The 21,290-nt window shown below is 32.7% G+C and overlaps 1 protein-coding gene across 2 annotated transcripts in view; it reads left to right on the forward strand.

Annotated features, from left to right (window-relative positions):
• LOC142973220 (neuropeptide FF receptor 1-like) overlaps positions 1-21,290 on the forward strand; it is a 185,048-nt gene that overhangs the window by 100,855 nt on the left and 62,903 nt on the right. For both annotated transcript variants that reach the window (XM_076114855.1, XM_076114856.1), the window contains exons 3-4: positions 14,766-14,908; positions 20,461-20,687. In XM_076114855.1, coding sequence (XP_075970970.1) covers positions 14,766-14,908; positions 20,461-20,687 — 370 coding nt within the window. The remainder of the gene's footprint in view (positions 1-14,765; positions 14,909-20,460; positions 20,688-21,290) is intronic.

Here is a 21,290-nt window from a genome sequence, read left to right on the forward strand (position 1 = left end):
CCCAACCTGCACTCACGTCCTAACCCATTCCTCGGTGGCAATGAAAAGAGCTGGCAAGAAACTCTTAAGCCACGTTTTTTAATTGTCAAATGATATTTCCTTATTTTCTATTACAATCGTTTATTTACAAAGGCGCGGTAACGATTTGAAATTGAAAACCTTTACAAAACAACTTTTTGTTATCTGAACCGCGATAAGCATTTTAAAAAGTTAACTAAGCTTTTGCTTATCATCTGTTTAACTGACCTTTACAATATTTACCCAGATTAAAAGTTTTGAACATTTCAAAACAACACATTCAACTTACAGAATAATTTAAATAGATAACTGAATCGCAACGTTAAGCTGGACTAAAAACAAAATACAAAACATTTTTCAAACTTTTTCTTCTGCAGCGTCAAAATGAGAGTTCAATGCACTAACTACCATTAAATACACTGACACTACTTAGAGTTAGAAACAGAAGCAAAGACATTAAACACTCGAACCAACGACTCGTAGGAAACAACTCTTTCAGTTGTCATATTTTGTTCTTAAGAGCTTTCCTTAAAAACAGTATAAATTGCTGTTTTTGCTGAATAATACAAATGTAAACGTTTTTAAGCAATCGAAGCTCATACTTATAATACAGTCTACACCAATATGTCTTCGACCGCAATCAAAACATCGGATATTAAATAAGTCCTTTAAAATAATACAGCGCATATGACCCGTAATGTATCTAAGAATTCTAAGCTGTATTTTAATTGATAACTAAGATAGTCACTATGCTGTAGATGGTTTTATCTTAGACTAGCTGACTTGCGCAACTTCGCTTGCGTCACATAAGAGAGAATGGGTCAAAATTTTCCCCGTTATTGTAACATTTTTTATTGGTACGCTGCTCCTATTGGTTGTAGCGTGATGATATATAACCTATAGCTTTCCACGATAAATGGACTATCTAACAGTGAAAGTTTTTTAAAATTGGACCAATAGTTCCTGAGATTAGCGCGTTCAAACTAACAAACTCTTCAGCTTTATAATATTAGTATAGATTATAGTGATTAACATGGTACATTAAAGCAATAATGTACTGTATAGTGATCATCAATTTGACGTACACTAGTTGTCAACAGAGATACGTGTTAAACCCCTTTAGGTACTAATTTGTAACAATATGTCATATTATCAATGAGGCAGTGTGTGAGTGTGGCGCGTTTAATAAGAATCATAACAGTCGTTTCAAATACATTAGAAATTGAATGAGCTGACGACGTCTCATTTCCACATAATTTTATATTAATGAAAGTTTTTCCGGGATTTTTCAATTACAGGAATAGTAAAGTCTTTCGTTTCTTATTAAATATTATGACAGTTAGTACAAAGGTTATATCTCTATATGATATTACTTAGTAATTTGTATGCACTAATAAGAAATCTGCGCAATGACTATACTTACTATACTACTTTATAAGTTGTGGAAAATGTAGTGAGTTACACACTCACACATACTGTTTTATGCATGCTCTTTATTTATTGTATATTAGTGTGTAATTGTTAGTTTTCCCGAATAAATAAATAAATAAAATAAATACTAATACTATTGCTATGTATTGTACGTACATAAAATCACTCCTGTTATAACCGAAATCGAAGACAGAGGGGTATGAAATACCCCCGCGTTGCACCATTAACAACCACGGTACCATAATAGGGGCGAGCCTAGTGCCATATACCGAGCACGTTACCAAACTATACTATTGATAAAAATAATAGTCTAATGTACTTAAATCTATATACTTATAATAAATCTGTAGAGAGGTCAATTCTGTACATTGAATATATTTAAAAAAAAACCAATGGGGGATGTTTAGTAACGGATACTGATACCGAATCTGCAATTTATAATTTTCTTTTCTGTCTGTCTGTCTGTCTGTCTGTCTGTCCTCCGTCTGTATGTGTCGCTATCACGTAAAAACTACCGAATAGAATGCACTGAAATTTGGTATATGCATAGAATAAGTAGTGGAGCAGTTTCTAGGATACTTTTTATAGCATAAAATTTCAAAGATTTTTAGAAAATTGCAAAAAATACGTAATTAAATCGTTTGAACCTGCGTTTCTCTATAGAGACCATAGATGGCTATACAATCCATTTCACAACATTCGCATAAATAAAGTAAACGCGGCGCCCGCCGTATCGATACCTGTTGTTCGCACCAACCAATAGATGGCGTTATAGTGCGCAACAAAGCATGTTGTTTCTAATTAATTAATTTTAATGGCTTTATTGTAAAAAAAATACCTTTGAAACATGCTATACATTTATAAGATTTTCAAACATAAATGTTGTATGATATATTACACAAAAATGTTGGTTTACGTGGGTCCGGTGCGGTCGGGATATCCTTGATCAGATGGCAAATCGAGTAATTTCGTTTGTTGTCGTTGTTCGCCGCAACTAACAGATGGCGCTGTTGTTCGAAACACATAACCAAATTAATTGGTTGCAATAAGGAAATAAATTGGATAGCTATGAAACAACTATGTGGTAAGTTTTATGATGATGATATATATAAAATAATTACGGGTTACGCGGTTTCGGACGTATCATCTCAAGTATACATTATTACGCGTGTGAAGAGCTCCGGCGCAGATAGGTCTGTCTGTAGCTATAATAATATTCTGAATCCAGACGGGTAAGCAATGGTCAGTCTATAATAAGGTATTATATTTTACACTGTAAACTGGTACGGATACAGATGAGAGCGGAAAAGAAGGTAACCACAGGAAATCAGGCCTACCTGAACCTGTGTCACATTGTGTGCCCTTCGGGTCCCTTTCGTAAATAACCATTAGATGACAAAAGAGTTGTTAGCATTTTTATGTGTAGGTGTATCGAGCGCTTCGCAATTCGCGTGCTCAAACGAATAAGCAACGAAACCACTGAACCACACTACCGACCTCGCCAGGGTCAGTCTTTACATTGTATTTACAAATTGAAGAAGACCGTGGAATGCCATATTTATAGTTTTATGATAACTTGAGGCTATAAATTTGTATCACGTCTAGCTTTAATCTATTTTTCAATAGTGTGTGCTACGCTCATAAAAGTATCAAAACTTCGTTAACATTTTGGTGGGAAAACAATTTATATTCTTTTGTACTTAGGAAAGTTTACGATACTTTTGAGATTGATTGTAATTTTATTCTTAACATTAATATTTAATTATATTGCTTGTAAGAATAAAAGCCGAAGGTTTATTCATAACTTGTGTGTTTATGTAAAATACGAGAACGAAAAAATAGGGCTACCTGTAGGTAAAAAAAATATATATTATGTAGTAGAGATCAAATTGGGTCCGGGACAAATAATTTAATTTATGCAAATAGAGGCTATCTGTACTGAACCTGAACATAATGAGTATTTTTTTTTTTATATATTAGGAATGTACTTCGGAAAGTTTACGAAACACACAATATTCAAAGCAATTGAAGTAGCATATCGTACCTACATACGTACCTACATACGTACTTACATACAAAATAGCACGCTTGTATAACCGAAACTTTTACCCACGTTTCGCCATTAACAATTGTAAGCATATCAGTCCTTTTTTCACTTTATCACAAGTAACACACATTCCAAATTCTCAGTAAACTGCCTTTATTCTTCTACGCGTACAGAACAATTCCCACAGTATGAATGAGAGCACTCTATCTTTTTCAATGGCTGTCGTATAAACCGGCTAATCCTTGGATGTCCGAGCGTTCTCGGAATCATTGCGGTCCACCTTAACGTGCCTTAAAGGATTTAGACGAAGACATCTAAAAATGTCTCTTTGAGATATTAAAAGAACGAGTTTTATATAAGTTTTTTGCGAAAATTGTGTATTTATAGCTAGATTTTGTATATTATTTAGTTTCCCCTTAACGTAGAAACTATACGTTTCTACTTAAATTTCTTGTAATAATATCAAAAATGTGAAAGTATCCATATGACTCTTCTTCGTGCCTAAAACATTAAACCGATATGAATAAAATTTTGTGCAAAGATAGTTTGAGACCCGAGAAAAGGCATAAGATTAAATTTTATCCCGGAAATTCACGGGAATGGGAACTATGTGCGTATTAAGCCTTATTAGTACAGTCCACGCAAAGTATCGGACGAGAGCTAGCTTACAATAAAAATCTGTTTGCTATACATACGCATTCTAATTAAAATTTCGATATATTTATAAACACTAACATATGAAATTTTATACCAGTATTAATGTATCAAACAAGAATAAAACAAGATATACGAGCTTATCAAAATGTTTAATGTAGTGTCCGTAATAAATCAGCTGAAACACTCCGAGTGTGAATAAATAAACAATTGCCTATATTTGATGAATTCGGAGAACTAAATCAAAAGGAATCCCAACAATTTTATTTTTTATATCATGTTTCGAGTAAAAATATGACGGTGTATTTGAAAATGTTATGAAAAACGGTGATAACGTATGTATGAATATGAATTTGGTGCCTTTTCATCTTTAAAAAAAATGCCTGGTTCGTGTACAAGGAATTAGTTTCCAAGTATTTTGGTGGCGAGTTTTTCGCTATTTACCGAGTAAAAATTAAAATTGACCATTTTCATGTGAGAAGTCAAACATTTAGTTATGTTTGATGTTAGTAGCCAAAGGTTTTCTTTATTCGTGCATTTGTTCCGATTTTTCCAAGGTTTGTTTAAAACTTACTCGTGTTTTAAACCTTAGTCTCGTTTTGCGGAATATATTAATAGCATATAAAAACGGATTAAAAGTACAACCACACAAATTATAGTATAATAATAATATGAATTCTTCAAGGTTTTAAAAAGAAGAGGCATTATAAGGTAAAATGCGTGTTCGCGTTAATTCCCGTACTCTACTATATATTCATAAAAAGAATCAGAAATAGAAGAAGATATCTGCGCATATAATAGTGCATCGCGGAACAATCCTTAGTAACTACAGTAAGTATGTCACAAATGTCGTTCAACTTACCACTAACTAGGTAATTATCCAGTACTTAAGTGTATAAGTTATTTTTTTAACCACTAGATCTTCGCAGTTTGATCCATCATGGGCTGATGCAATCACATGACCTATATTTGAAACATGTAGCCTATATTTAAACATATCAACATTTTATACTTGTTTGAAGGATAACCATACGCAAACAATCCTTTTGTTCATTCATCATTAATTTTAATGAATTCACACAACTCTTAGTAACATGAGAATCGTTTGTAACATAACACTTTAATGGTGCTCCGTTCTAAAATAGACTACACGTCGGTTTTTGATTCAGTGCACTTGGGTTTGTTTACCTTAGAAGAATTTCAATAGAAAATTGTAACTATAGGAAATTATGTCAAGGAATCACACAAATAATGAAATCGAACTTAAACCCTATTTAAACTGTCCAAGGATCACGTATTTTTTAGATGTAGATCATGAAGGATCTAGAAGCGTTTGCGATAAAACTTAGGTAGTACAGCAATTTTTATAATAAAGTTGGTTTTGATTGAGACTAATATGCATATCAATCCACTTTTTCGTCGATAGTGGGTATGTTATTAGAAATAATTATCATATGCTTCAACGGTGAAGGGGATTACGGGACGAGACCCTTGCCTAGTGGGACATTAATGGGTTGAATTTATTTATTTTATTAGTAGGTTATGTAATCTTACAAAAATACTGCAATGTAGTCAGTTAGCTGAGCGTCTTCATATTTTGGAAGACACGTCAAAAGTCGGTCACGGTTGTTATTAATTAAGATAACAATCGCTAACCCAAGTCAAGGCCTTTTTAAACTTTGTTTGACGATTAACCATACTATTGACAGAAAGTAGGCTTCAAACTCAAGGTTAGCAATCGATAGTATCTTATAGATAAGCCTGTCTAGTAAATCCATTTTTATAAGGCGTACCCATAAATTGTTTGCGGATGGATCAAATATAATATCTGTCTGAACAAACATCCATTATTATGATATTGTGTTGAAACAGACATTACAGAAATGTATTGTGTATAGATGTTCTATATGTTTTATTAGATTTCGATCTAGTTTTTATATGGAAGATAGACATTTAATATATATTTTTTAATAAATATTTCATCATCTTTGCCCTTTTATATATTGGATTTTTATGTAACATTACTTTTTATTTAACAAATTACGCCTGTATTACTCGGTTTAGGCATATAAAATATACACTTGTCATCAAAATCAAATGAAACCATTTGTCTTTTATTTGAAGTGACATGTTTACTCTTATGATAGCCGTTTCATTTATTTAATCTACCACTTGCTCGAATCTACGTCACAAAGAGGAAAACTTTATGATAGGAGTAAGAAGAGACTCACGGCCACTCCACAGCCACTCTTTTCAATCGTCCAATTAATCACAATTTTGTCTTTAATAATATTAGTATCACGTAGTAGGGAGCGAGTAAACTGGCACACTTACTGACAAGCTTAGCACTTGCTGGTTACTTGTGGCTTGGCAACTAATGTGTTCTTCAGTTTTTGTCAAACAATTCTATTTCCATTCATTATCACGTTATAAATAAATTTTCATGCAGATAATGAGAATATTATCATAATAATATTCTATACTAATTTATTGTAAAGGCATGGCGTATAATTAACATTTTATATTTAGATTTACCAAAACGGGTAGATCAAAATTAATAAGGCGATCTTAATTATATCGCTCGAGTGTAATATATTTTAAGCACGTTAAATCGTGAGTCCCTTAAAGCGATTCACTACACCATCTGTAGAGAAATTTTGTATGAAAATGTTATGAGTGCCTCTTCGGACGTCGTAGAAACTATTTTGGTCAGTACATTTTAAACGTCAAACTCTCGATACTCGATGGTTCCGATTCTAGAGAATCGCGCTTCCGGCTCTCATTTTCAAAGACCTTTGACAGTATTTACTAGCTGTCAGAAGTCAGTCTTACCGAAGGGTATCGTATTATAACCCAGGTAACTGGGTTGTGGAGCTCAGATAGGCAGTCACTCCATGCATAATACTGGTTCTTAGCTGCATCTGGTGGGATTGGAAGCCAACTTCAATATAGTTTGAAGAACTACCTTTTTTTTATTGATGTATATTATACATGGGTCTAACACCGTTAATGCCACAACATGCATGAAAACTACACCCTCGGAAATAAGAGACTACGAAAGAAGTAGTCTACATTATCATTCTAGATACGATTCCCAGCAGTATTCTAGTCCGTATAACTTAGTATTTTCGTTGATTGCAACGTTGGCCAAGGTTCTACCTGATTCAGTCCATGTGGCGCAGTGCCAAGTATGCCGACAGTGTTTAGATTACAAATTATCACTTGATTTAATACTGGGGACAGCTATTTGTATTTAGAAAGAGAAATAGTGGGTGGCTTTTTGTGTTGGCGTAATTATTTCTAGTGTAAAATTTAGTGTGTTTACTAGTGGTGGAGTTAAATGAGTGTTTTTTTCATGTTTTTAAATGCAAATTTAAATATACATCATTAATTATGCACTCGTATTTTAGTATGGTGATCAGTTATTTTTATTGACTATAGACAACCGGTTAGCTACAAGAAATTGTTTATGAAAATCTGATCATTCTATCACGTATCTCAGTTGACAACTATTTGAAAGCCACAATGCTGTACATTGTTTCCTCCCCCAAAATATAATGATAAACACGTTACGCAGCAATATACTGAATAGTGACTATCAATTTGACGTACACTAGTTGTCAACTGAGATACGTGATAAACCCGCTGTGCCTCTAGCGGGCGTCGCAGGAACTATTTTTGCAGTAAATTTTAAATGTCAAAATCTTGACACTCGATAGTAACGACTGTATAGAATTGGACTAACTAGTTACCACCGTACAAGTTCTGCTTAGTTTGAAATCAGATGTCTGTGTGAGTTGTGAGCAATATAAACTAAATGTTACTGTGCGTAATGTTACCGATTATTTGCCATATTATAAAGCAACAGTAAACAGTAAAAAGAATAAAAGTTTAACTCCATGAAATATTTAAAAGCACAGTTTAAAAATAACTGGTCCTCTCGCTGACATTTCCTCCTAGAGATTAAACTCTTAAACACATGTTTTTATTTTCAGTAACGAGAACATTTTACTGAAACCCTTGCTAAAAATACTCACTCATAATCTGTTGGCCGTGTAGGATAATAATTAGCCTGCATATAGTAGTATAGCTTTGAATAATCATTAAAGAAATGACGTATTTTTAAATAATATTTTTGTAATGAAGATTATGTTTATCTGCTATTACGTGATTTAAAGTTAGTTTTAAGTTAATGAATTGTACTGACATGTTATAATGTAACATACATAAAATCACTTTTTTTTCCCAACTTCCTTCCTTTAAAACTTAACTACCACGTTTTTATTATCAGTCTCATTTGGAAATGTGATAGGTACTTCCAATTGAGACTTTATGCATAAAATATATTTATGCTAGTGGCTGTACTTTGCTTTACAAATTTACCATATTCAATACGTGGGAAGGATTTTAAGCCGTACGTTTTTAAATTACACAAAAGTCATAATACGTGGAAATGATTTTATGCCATACATTATTAAATTACAAAAAAGTCATTCAGTTAATATAATACACCAAAAAAAGCACAGAATATAAAAAATTGCACCAAACTTCACATTTAGTTCCGCAGTATAATTTACTAAAACCAACGTTGGTGTTAGGAATTTCATTTCGCTAAAAGGTTACAAAAGCCTGTCAACAATATTTACGTTACCATACAATTTTGTTATGTATAAAAATATTCAGTATTTTCAATATTCTACCGACATAGGTAGACCCTGTGTCGATTTTTAATATAAATATTATAATACTAGGAGATTCCAGACGCCTCTTGCAGTGTTTTTAAATTATCGATAGCCAGTCAGTTCTTAACAACTATGTACAAAGTAGGTGAAGGCGTGTAACCTACAGCGAAAAGGCGATTACGAAGCACTATGTATTTAGTAAGCAACTAAGTTGTTATGGAAAATTAATCGACTCAATTAAGAAAACAATTTTCTTTTAAAGGCATTGCTGTTTTAATTACTTAATAGATAGTTAGATCATATAATTGAGATTCAGTAGTAATCACGCGTGAAATCAAATATACTTCTGTTTCGAATAAATAAAACAATAAGAATAATTTTCAATACCTACCATTTTGATTACCTGTGATGTAGTGTAAAACTATAACTAACTATTGAAGACAATCTTAGGTATTATTAACAAACGGTAGGATAAACAGAAAAACCTATACTTTAAAAAAGTGGCCACCTATCGATGGAATATCTGCGTCAAAGGTTGCTTAACCCTCGTCAACTGTAACAGCTTCAAGAGTCCACTATAACATGAATATAATAGAAAACTTTTAGTACGTCAATATGTACAATTTAATCGTGGCTCATTCACTCATGACGGAGCACAAAATATCACTTATTACGATACCAACATTACTTCTGTACACTTAAGCGTACACGAAATATGAAATTCTACCTTCATATCGCCACTTTTCAACATAAAATCGACCTTATCGCCGATAGCATAAAATCTTATTTCCCGTGTTAGCGGTATCCAAATTTTTGTATCGGTACACCGTATATTTAAGATCAAATCTTTTTCATACTAAAACCGTAACTTTGATAGTGAGCAGATTTTTTTCAATAAAGTATATGAGAACTCTACTTAAATCTTTTGTATATTAAGAAAGTTTGTGTACAAAATATATTATTATACATACGTCTATTTCATTTTAATAATGAGAGGCTTTTTTTTTGTTTCATTTGTTTACTAACGTTAGATTGTAATGAATAAGACAAGATGACCGAGATACTTAAAAAAAAGAAATGATGTCTTTGTCTAAAATCCATAATCATTATCATTGGACTGGGTCCACCTATTTTAGATAATTATACGCAAACATAACGCAAAGGTATGATAATAACAGTAATAGTCCCTTGTTCATCACAAAGACAGTAAAAAAAATTGTAATAAAAAATATTAATATAAATACATGTAGTGGAGTAGGTCTGCTAAAATTACTGTAAAATTAACAATAATACCTAATATTTTGCAGAGATTGACTTACCTAGCGAAAAGACATGCATTCGTTAAGGGCAAACGCCTACTGATTCTCTTGATCAAGATTGTGGCAATATCTTCATTTGTGCTCGAACAACATCGCATGGTTTCTTTTAAACAGCTACGGAGACCATCATAACCACTGCACGTGTTTTTTATTTCGTGCATAGTACACAAAGCAAGATTTAATTTACGAATCCCATATTCCTAAAAAACTACGAGTATTTCCTAGATAAAATTCAGTCGGTAAAATAGTGACCGCTTTTTGGAGCTTCAAATCCGAAAATTCATTTTCTTCACTAAAATTCGGTAACACATAGCCCGGAACCGGTATTTGCTCACTAAATAACGATAGGGTTGGTTTCATTCGATTTGGGATCTCTATATTTTATCAGTAAATTCAATGTTTCGGTTTTGTGCAAACCTCGCAGTTTAGTTGGCATTTTGCGGAGAAATGGCTAAATTACTGAGACATTTCGAAGGTTGGTTTCACCTGATAAGGCTTTGAATTCATAAATTATGTCGTATTGTGTCGATAGCTAGTTATGGGGTAGAGAAAAGGATGTAGATTACTGATATTGGCGTATTAACACTATAATTGGTATGGACAGTTAGTCCATACCATTGGTATGGACAGTAAGTATTATAAATTGTGTCTGTCTGTCTGTCTGTTTGTGTGTTTGCGCATATTTTCCACATTATGAAATGGGGTGAACTGTTTTGAATGAAATCAAGGTTAAATGTCAAGGTGATAAATTATCACTCGGGGAGGAACTGTGTGTATTTTATTTTATTTATGAAAAATTTAACTACCGAAAAGTGTTTGAGAAAAAGCAACCTAATTTTTTTTAGCTTTAAAAAAATTAAATTTTTAATGCCTTTGTGTTACTTAGTTAAAATAAAAAAAATATATAGCCGTTAATTAATATTTTAGTATAACCAAATTATGGTTATTTCAAAAAATTTTATTACTTTATGAAAAATTGTAACTTAATAAATGAATATACTTTAAAATAATATACTTTAAAACATTTGGTTATTTTAAAAACCTTAAATATTTTATGATAAATATATTTTGAACCCAAAAATAACATTATTCCCAGAATACTTAACAAGCGTTAAATATTAATTAAATTGTACGAAACACACATTTTTATAGAAAACGTTTTCATTATTTGGTAGTCTTTTGTGCTTATTTAAATTCAAAACATAAATAAATCTAATTAAGAAAATTGGTTTTAAAGGGGTGAATGTCAGGGGGGTGAAATATCAACCCTAATGTGTTTGCGGGTTGAAAATTAAAAAGTTAGTCGTGACTTGCAAGTATAGAATTAATGACATTTGGTTCGTATATGAAGAAAAGTTTTTAATTTTAAATAATGGAAATTGCAGACTTTTTTAATAAATTATTTCATTTAGTTTTCTCGCATCATTATTTCCTAATACGTGTTTCAGCAGAGTCGCGCGACTCGGCTCCAGAGCATAACCTATTCAGCACTTTGGGGGAGGGTATATTTTGTTATCCAATTTTTCATTCATTCATTCATTTTCCTTAATTGACGTTTAGTCTATATCGCTGATTGTTGGCAGCTCCTCGCATGATCAATTATTGTGTCAACCACAGTGTAAAACTTTTGGCGATTGAAAAGAGTGGCCGTGAGTTTCTTGCTAGCTCTTCTCATAAGGCTCTACCCCCTTTCCGAGCTAGTGGTAGATTCAATAATTGTAACGAATATCATAAGTGTCAATATTTGACCTAAATGAATAAATGATTTGATTTTGATTTTGATATCTGCCTTCCTCCCTCATTCGAAATTTCAAAAGCGGTCAACTATAAACGCATAACATACAAAAAGGCTTTTAAATTTATTATGTTTGTATGAATCCTACACGGCTTAACATGTAAGCATTACTTACTTAGTCAGTTTGTGCGGGGCCCAGTTTCATGTTCACTGAATTGAGACAACAGCCATGCAATGTTCTTGCATCTGTAAAGAAATAATAACTTATACAAGTATGATTTAACATCAAGAGCATTTCAAAAAATATCTTTGGACAACTCACAGTCGGTCATTTGATTCGAGACTAAGGAGACTTGTACTATGGTAGCCAAATAATTGATAAACATACATAATATTATGTACTTCTATAGATACATGTCATTACCTACCAACTAAGACACAGAACAGATATATTTTGTGGTCATCACACAAACATTTGTCACGGGTGGGTTTCGAACTCACCACAAGCGGTGTTTTATTTTCGTTTTATGTATAAACAACTTATCCAGATCGGATATTAAAGAAAGCTTATTAAATGAAAATAGATATGAAATTAAACTAACAAAGTTACAAGCTACCTACATGAAAAGCGACTTTAGTATTAGTAGAAATATATCAAATATTTGCACACGATATATTGAGAATAATAATATACTAGTTCTGTATTTTCAGTATCAAAGCAAACACGATATTTTGACTCATACAGTTGGAGGCAATTTTCTACGAATCAGGGACTTGAAGGCACAAAGTCAATGATGAATACACACACGATATTTCCTTAACTCTATGATTTATTAGCTAAGTTCTTAGAAGGGCTCAATAGTTTGAATATATTATTATAGTTTTCTAGTTACTGTGTGTGAAGTAATCTGCATTTAAATGATTTTCTGTTAATTTGTAGTAGTAGTCTGTAATAAAAAACAGATCATACAAGCGCTAGGTTTTTTGTTTACCTAAAAGTGGGAGTTTTTTTAAATAATGTTGTAGTTTTTCTTTCCGGTCCTTTCATTCAGTCATTAAATTATAAATCTTGCCTTTTCTTCTCACGAGCAACAGCTTTTCCGAAACGGTTTTAGATACAAAATACTATGAAAATTTCAAATACTTGTTAAAACTTTATAAAATAAAGCATTACTGACTTTAACTTTGACTTAGGCTTCTTTCTGTTCAAATGTCCAGCCGTAAATAAATTGTAGCTATGAGGAATTAATGATTGCATTTCATATTTCTTTAGACATTGCTCATCATATCACAATAATTTTAATAAATTTAAATATATCTTTTAGTTTTTCCTTCTAAAGTCTTACGTGTGTTTCAATAGATAGCTCCTACTTCATCTAATATGCTTTGAAATGCCACCTTATCTGTTCCTTCATATAAATCTCAAAAGGTCTTTGCCCTAACTGTATTGACATTATCCATCTCACAACTAACCATATCAGTATATTGTGAGTTAGTTTAGGATGAAACTCATGTCTATATTATATACATAGATACGTTGTATATTAGGAAATCTGTTCCTAGAATATTTTGATTAGTTAGAAATTTCCATATAAAGTTCGTAGATAAAACAAGTCCTTGTGTCGTATGGTTAGGATCGCAATTAATCATAAACTTAGTGTCTTATATCTTTTTGGTTACTGTGTACCAAATATTTAATGACGAGAAAATTTCTAAAGTAGGTCTTAAGGGCCCTCAAGGCGACAATACAAACAAAACACTGCTTCAAAAGCTTTGAAGCAGTGTTTTGTAAAAGCTTAAGAAATATTTACTAATAAATTCATACATATAATCACGCCTTTTTCTCACAGAGGTAGGCAGAGACCAGAGAACGGACAAACGAAGAACATTTTTGCAAAACATCGCTGAAATGTATCTCTTTCGTCACTCATAGCAGTTTAAAAATGAATAAAAAATGGACAATGAATTTATATTTTATGTTCATTATTCAGCATAAAAATAAATTTGTTTAGAGCAAATATGGATGATTGAGAATTTATTTTAAAACCTTTTGTTCATTTTCATGAAAAAATTGAACAGTATTTAAATGTATTTGTTATTTTGATCACGAAATTCAAATAAAATTTTTCGATTGCTCTTCCATGAAATGCTTAAACAGATTTTTATTGTTTCAAATATATTTATTGAATTGCTGGAAATTGTTATTTGTTCATTTCGGCACTTGAAATTATAAAGGCTTTCCTGAACATATTTCGATTTTTATTGTGCCCTTTATGATTTTTAATACGTTTTTAAAATTCTTAATTGACAAATTACTTGGCGCTCTACCTGTTCACAATTAATTTGGGAGGGCGATAATCTGGTGTCAGTAATTACCTAAATACGTAATAATAATATGTCATACTGACTAAATTTGTAATTTCAAACGAGCCAATTTACATACTAACTTAACCCTGACTGCCTCTGTGCAGTGGTAAAGGTCGCCAAGATACCATTGCGTCAAGAGGTCGTGGGTTCGATTCTCACAGGGAACAATTATTTGTCCGAACCACAAATAGTTATTGCGGGTCCAGTTATACTTTATGTCCATAGTTTGTATATTTGTAAAAGTCCCCGCGACAAAAGAGTAACCCTCTTATTCATAAACACACTATAAACTTATTTTAGTTAAAAAAACTACTATAATATGTTTTCTCTTTTTCATTTCGCTAAGAAGTGAAAGAAACAAAACTCTTTATAAGCCTTTCATAACTTCACATATTTGTATGAATAAGAGGGTTAATCTTTAAAAAAGAATCATATACTATATTCGACCTAAACTAGCCTTTAAGAAGAACCGATATCTGGACTGTATTAAAATATGTATTTCCTTGTTACAGTGTCACAAACATATTCCTGGTGAATCTGTCAGTGGCTGACTTGCTAGTGACGTTGTTCTGCATGCCGGTGCAGATCGCCAAGTCCGTCACGCTGCTGTGGTACTTTGGTGAAGTTATGTGCAAAACTGTTAATTTTCTACAAGGTAAGAGATGCTTTTCAGTAGTATCATCTTAAAAAAGAATTTACTGAGGGCCGATTCTGTTACATTTTAGTGTTTTTACACGCGCTCTATATTGTATTATTGTAATTAGGCAATAACAAAATCTATTTAGTTCAGTTTTTATGAACGGAGAGGGAGAACAAACGCTTCTTCTTGCATGATTAGGCTTAGATTGCTATGTGTTATCTAATGCAATTCATTTTTTAATTATATAGAAAATACGAATTTTGAAATTTTATTTTATTTGCTCAGTACAGTTATAATCACAAAATTAATGACTGTTAACTGCAAAAAAGAATAAAATTCTAGCATCTCATATCCTAAAAAATCTTTATAAAAAATACCCACTTAAAAATAGCCTGAACACCCACTTAACTAAATAAGCTCTATCTTAAACACGAAGCAATCTGACTCAGTCCAGCCGTCAGTCTTTTAAACACGAACCTAAGCAATTATTTTAATTGTCTCTACGTTTATACATTCATTTTAGCTCAGCGTTGCAGCTGGTTAAGCCAACACAATTAGATTTGTTCGTTCTTGTTGCAACTTGAAGTATAAATTGCGTTGAAGAAATATTAGTACAGTAAACTTTTGATTGTATGCTATTTTGATTATTATAGTTGTTGCTTATAACATTTAAGTTATATTTATCAAGTCTTAACTAAGATAACAATACGTACTGTTAGACATAAATAGAAATTGGATTAAGAGTAGTAGAGAGAATACCAACGTATACACCTATACATGCTCGCCGCAGCGCAAAGCTACCACGCTACCACACCGATAGCACAATTTTCTATACAAATGGAACCATCGAGTATCGAGAGTTTGACATTTAAAATGTACTGCGAAAATAGTTTCTACTACGCCCGCTAGAGGCTCTAAACCGACTGTCTCGCAACATTTTTTCGGTAGCACGCCGGTTATCGGTAGTCGATAGGAGTAGACAATCGCGGTACGAAAGACGTCATGTACGCTTATTACTGCAATTGCTAATTATTTGGTTAATAAGAAAGGTCATAATTTGTCTACTGTTTCTTACGTTTGGAACAAAGCAAGAAAGGTTCTCAATTAGACAGTTGGGCGACATCGTATTGTTCGTAGGATCTTAATGTATGAGACTAGCTCAGGACCGTATTAAATTGCTAAAAGGGAGGCCTATACTTTACAGTGGGTAGGAGTTTATAACTTGCTTCCAGACTGCTAGTAAAATGGCTAAAATCTAAGTTATTTGAAGCAGACATTAAAATGTTAGCTGAAAATGAAAAAGTTTTTAAAAATAAATTTTTTTTTTTCATAGTTATAATAATATAATGTTTTTTTTTTGTATCTACTGGTAACAAAGGAGAATGGGCACTCCTGGGCGGTCGGCGGCCATTAATGAAAGTAGTGTCAAATTAAAGTAATGATAACTAGGAACAACTTTTACTAAGAACGTTTCGCTGCAATTCTTTCAGGAAACAATATATTGACATGTAAATATAATGGAATTTCATAGAACAAATACAATTATTTCGTGTCTGTAATGCATTTAATGTTGTGTAATAACGTTACATCTTCTTATAACGATTGCAATGCCATCAAAATGAACAATAATCGTAACTCGTATCTATCTATCATATGGTTCACCTAGTTTCAAAGTTGTTCAAGCCGCCTGAATGTTATCTTAGTTGACAACAACCGGGACCGACTTTTTACGCGCCCTCGGAAGCACGGAGAAGCTCAGTTCAAATACCACAATGCGGTCACCCATCTATAGAATGACCGCGCCAACGGTTGCTTAACCAACAGATCGTTTACCGACCAGTGAGCGCAACTGGCTATGAACGCCTCGTTTTTAAGCTGAGCATTCAAGACAGATAAGTCGTCTTAGTGAATATATTAGAGAAGAGCAAGATGTTTACTTGTTACTATATTTATATATTTACATGTTATGATTGTTCGAATATTAATAATGTCTACATTTGTATGCAATAATATAAATAGTACTTTTTATTTCATCTCCGAATATAAGTCAAAAATATGTTTTTATACTATTAAAAGTGCTCATAAACAAAAATGTATTTTGTGCGTCATATAAGTGCGTCGCGGCAATAAAACTTCTACACGGTAATTATAGGACTAAACTACATTAAAAAAACAAAGAATCAAGTTTGGCTGCGGATCGCCCAGGCTCCATACTATTTTGCCCATTCTCCTTTGGAAGAATTTTGTTATGTTTTCAACGAATCGAACGATCTAAGACCCTCAGAGCGAAAGGGTTAACGATATTGTCAAGATGACCAGCAGAAAACGTTATGTGATCCAAACCCTATAAACCTGATTATATTGAGACCGTAACGGAAACGCAAATTTTCCGCAGTACACTTTTCATGGGGATTTTAGAATATAAGCTTACGTTAAGTACGTAAGCGTATATTCTATTTTTATTCCATTAACTATGGGTGAATATTAAAACATAGGTACATATATCGCTATATTAGGGATATTTCTTGAAGAATTCTGATTAGATTTTTTATCTTTGAAGATTTTTTTTTATCAAGTCTATAAAAATATAAATGTCCCACTAGCTTATGAAGGCCTCTCTGAGAGACAAACAGGCAATCTTGTAGTACACCTAGTACGTTATACCTAGTTATTCACCTCGGAATGTATATTTCTTACCCAATTTTACTGTATTCTGTCTACTATAAGTATTTAGTACTATTTGTCTTTAAATCTAGAACCACCAAGTTATAAAACTGAAGAATCTAACCTATTTTTAGCCACAACACAACGAGTTTTAATTAAGATTAACGTTCTACCCGAAATCTGAGGTTCCCTAACTTCTGGAATAATAGTACGAATGCCGGATAGACGGCCACTGTGGGGATTTGATTAAATTTGTATGGAGAGTTTAATTTCCATGCAGATTGAAGAGTTGGAGTGAATGCAGTCACTGTTTGTGTTTCAAAGTAATTCCAATTGGTGGATTAGGGGCACTTAGTCTTGATCAGTTTGTTACTTAATGCTTTTGAATTGAGTAACTAGAGAGTATTTATTCTATCTAGGTTGAGGTATCCGTTTCGATTAGGATATATTTATCCTGATTTCAATGTTAGCTAATGGTGAATGAGTTGAGGATGGTGAAGGATACTGTTTAGTATCATTTAATCGAAGACTTTTACAAACATAGTTTTTGCTTTGAAGATTTTTATGTCCTTATTAAATTAGCGAAAGAATTCACAATCGGCTGTACGATATAATAGTGAATCAGGACTGGAACAAAAATATAGCATAAGGTTTATTTCTTGAAAGGTTTATATCTTCAAAATTTGAAGATCTTTAATTTCACTCTTGACTGATATCGGAAAAGTTTTGTTGAACTATGTTTAGGGCCAGTTCTGCAACTGATTTAGTTAAACTATCTTTGAATCTATTTTTCTTTTTACCTTAAAATCACAAGTTAACAAACTACCAATTCAAACAAGCAATCAAGAGAACCAATATTCGTGCACTGGTACATTTCAAAGGCGAGCATTGTCGCAAAGGTTTGAACTGTCAACGACTCCACCTGTGATTGGGGTAAACAAACTTGCTCACTTAATGGGAAATCACTTTGAGAATCGATGGAAGCACGTGAGAATGGTAGAAACTGTTTACATTGATTAGTCTGTTAGGAACTGTAGCTTGTGATGCAAGAGTTTGCGGTCGATGGATGCACGTATTTCGTATTGTATTGAGTTTGTCGAATTGGTCGCTCAGTATTAGTCGTAATTAGAAGGGTGATTTAGATTGAAGTTTTCAAGTAGCTATAGAAATATTGTCATCACTCTTAACTTTAAACATGAAATTCTCGATAAAAAACAATGCTATGATATCACGGTATATAAAATCGCATTACAGTCGTATTTAAATTTACATAAAATTTTTAGTATATCAAAAAAATAAGATAGATTTGAAAATCATTTCGTAAGACTTATTTTCATTTTGAATTTTTTCAATGACCGTGCATATTTCAGTTTGAACTTTGGCTTAAGGCACAACAGAGTATTTTTATTATTATGGTTCTTTACTGTTTTTATTTTAGTTTATTTTACTTACTATCAGTCGAATAATGTGTTACTCTATCAGCACATAACGAAATCAGTCCAAAACCATCAGTGTTTACTGTTATAACTTTCCAATAACGTGCTCGCAACACGCTAACGTCAAACTATTCACTCGACACGCGCGTTCCTAATAAATTCTTATATTCTACGCTTATATTATTATCCTATTAGTTCTGATTTGTAGCAATCAATAAATATTACCACGTCGAAAAAAAGGCAATAAATTTGGTAATTTTAGTGATTATCGAAAATCAATTTGTGACATTAACATTTTTTTGCTGCTGGGCCTAACAAATAGCCAAATCAAGGACAAAATTAGAAACACAAATAAATAATGTGCGCTAAAGGTCTACTGATAAGACTTTTAGCGATATTTGTATAGTTGGTACTATCGACAGACAAGAGTTCACTTTTGAAAAAAGTAGTTGTTGCAGTATCAACTAGGAGCGCTGTTTAGATTTTCATAAAAAAATCTTCGGTAACTAGCCGTATGTCTGCAGTTGATAGATAGCAAAAAATCCCACGCGTATCACTATACGCGTGGGATTTTTTGGTATCAGATTTTTTATATTGGGATATTGCAACCGCATCAAACATATCATACTTTCGTTCCAATCTAATCTGCGACACTAAATGTCATCTATAAACATCAACTTCTGCAATCAAATTCACGATAAATCAAATTATAACTAGGAAACAACAATAGTGATTCACAAAAACTATTTCCAAAAAGGAAACACGTAACATACTATGAGACTAGTCAATATATTGCTGCCGATTTATTCTCACTACACTGTATTTCAACGGCTAAATCACAGCAATGTATCAAACAAGTTTGTACAACACGTAACCGATTGACACGAGCTAATCCAGGTGATTGGTTGCGGCGGGATGTTGAATTGAAAAATGATTGTGGTTGCGCTTTCGAACGAAACTATTTAACACTAGCAACAACATTTAAGTAAGCTATTTTAGTTTCTAAAACTGGTCTGCTTGCATTTAATTATGTGCTTATGTACCATATTATGTTTACAGCCTCGATACTCAGAGAAATATTTATTTGGGATTATATTCTTTAATTTCTTAAAGTCTTTCGTTTGAGACACTCTTCAATGAAAGTCCATAGATTCATACATTTTTAATAGTGAAAGTGAAAATAATTCAATAAACGGTCGTAAAGTTATATATTTTCTCTAACAATTCACAACTAGTGTCCATATGAATGTATCTTTACCATTCCTAGAAAAAGAACCTCTCTAACAAAAAAGCGTCCTATATTAGCATAACACACAAAACCGGTACGATTTTTTTATCCGAACACTCTGTATCTAACATTATTATATAATATACCTCTAAAATCATCACGTCCTTTTCTTATGAGGGTGAACAAAGACCAAAGAACCAGCCTCTTTTTTTAACAAACAGTGAAATTTTCTTTCCTAGGAGTGGCCGTAGCATCCAGCGTGTTCACCATCACGGCGATGTCTGTGGACCGGTACCTGGCCATCACGCAATCCCTCCGTCAACCCTGGATGCCGTCCCGCCGAGGAGCTTGCAGTCTCCTCGCGTTATTGTGGCTAGTGGCTTTCGCGATATTTGCGCCCCTGCTAGCAGTCGCGACGGTGGAGAGGGAATATGTACCGTCACTGTCTCGGACGAGGAATGGATCGGTGAGTTTTTTTTTGTTTATTTTTTATTTTGATTGATGGTGCAGTGAAAATGGTTTTCGTGTAACAAAAATGACTGGAGATCTATGGTTTTTCAATGTAAGTAATGGTAAACTAAAGAATTATATACCTAATTGAAGGGTAACTGTCCATTGTCTAAATACCTACCAGAAAAATTGTGCTCCGAGTGGTGAAAGTGATAATAAGGCTTTCTTACTTTAAAAAGTCTACTTTGCGTATTTTTACTATTTTTTATACTGAGATGCTACTTTTTTTATCTGTTCTTGCAAACGTTTCATCAAATATCTTTTAATATATTCAACTTTCAAATTCATATAAAATAGTTCTTAGAACGATTTTGTTTAGCGTAAACTATAACTTCTATAGCTGTAAATCTTGCGGTAATAATATTTTCATTACCATTAACAAAATCAGAATATTTTATATTACGTCTACTATCAATATCAACAGCTGTTGGTCAAGGTTGTAGTTAGTTGATGTTTGCCTTCAGTTTCCGACTCATTTAACAAAAGGTTCAGTTAGTCGAGCTATTAGGGAAATTTTGTTTTGCTATTCTTTACTTCGGGTTCAGATTATGGTGAAGAT

Source organism: Anticarsia gemmatalis, chromosome 5 (genome assembly GCF_050436995.1).
Source record: "Anticarsia gemmatalis isolate Benzon Research Colony breed Stoneville strain chromosome 5, ilAntGemm2 primary, whole genome shotgun sequence".
Lineage (NCBI taxonomy): Eukaryota > Metazoa > Arthropoda > Insecta > Lepidoptera > Erebidae > Anticarsia > Anticarsia gemmatalis.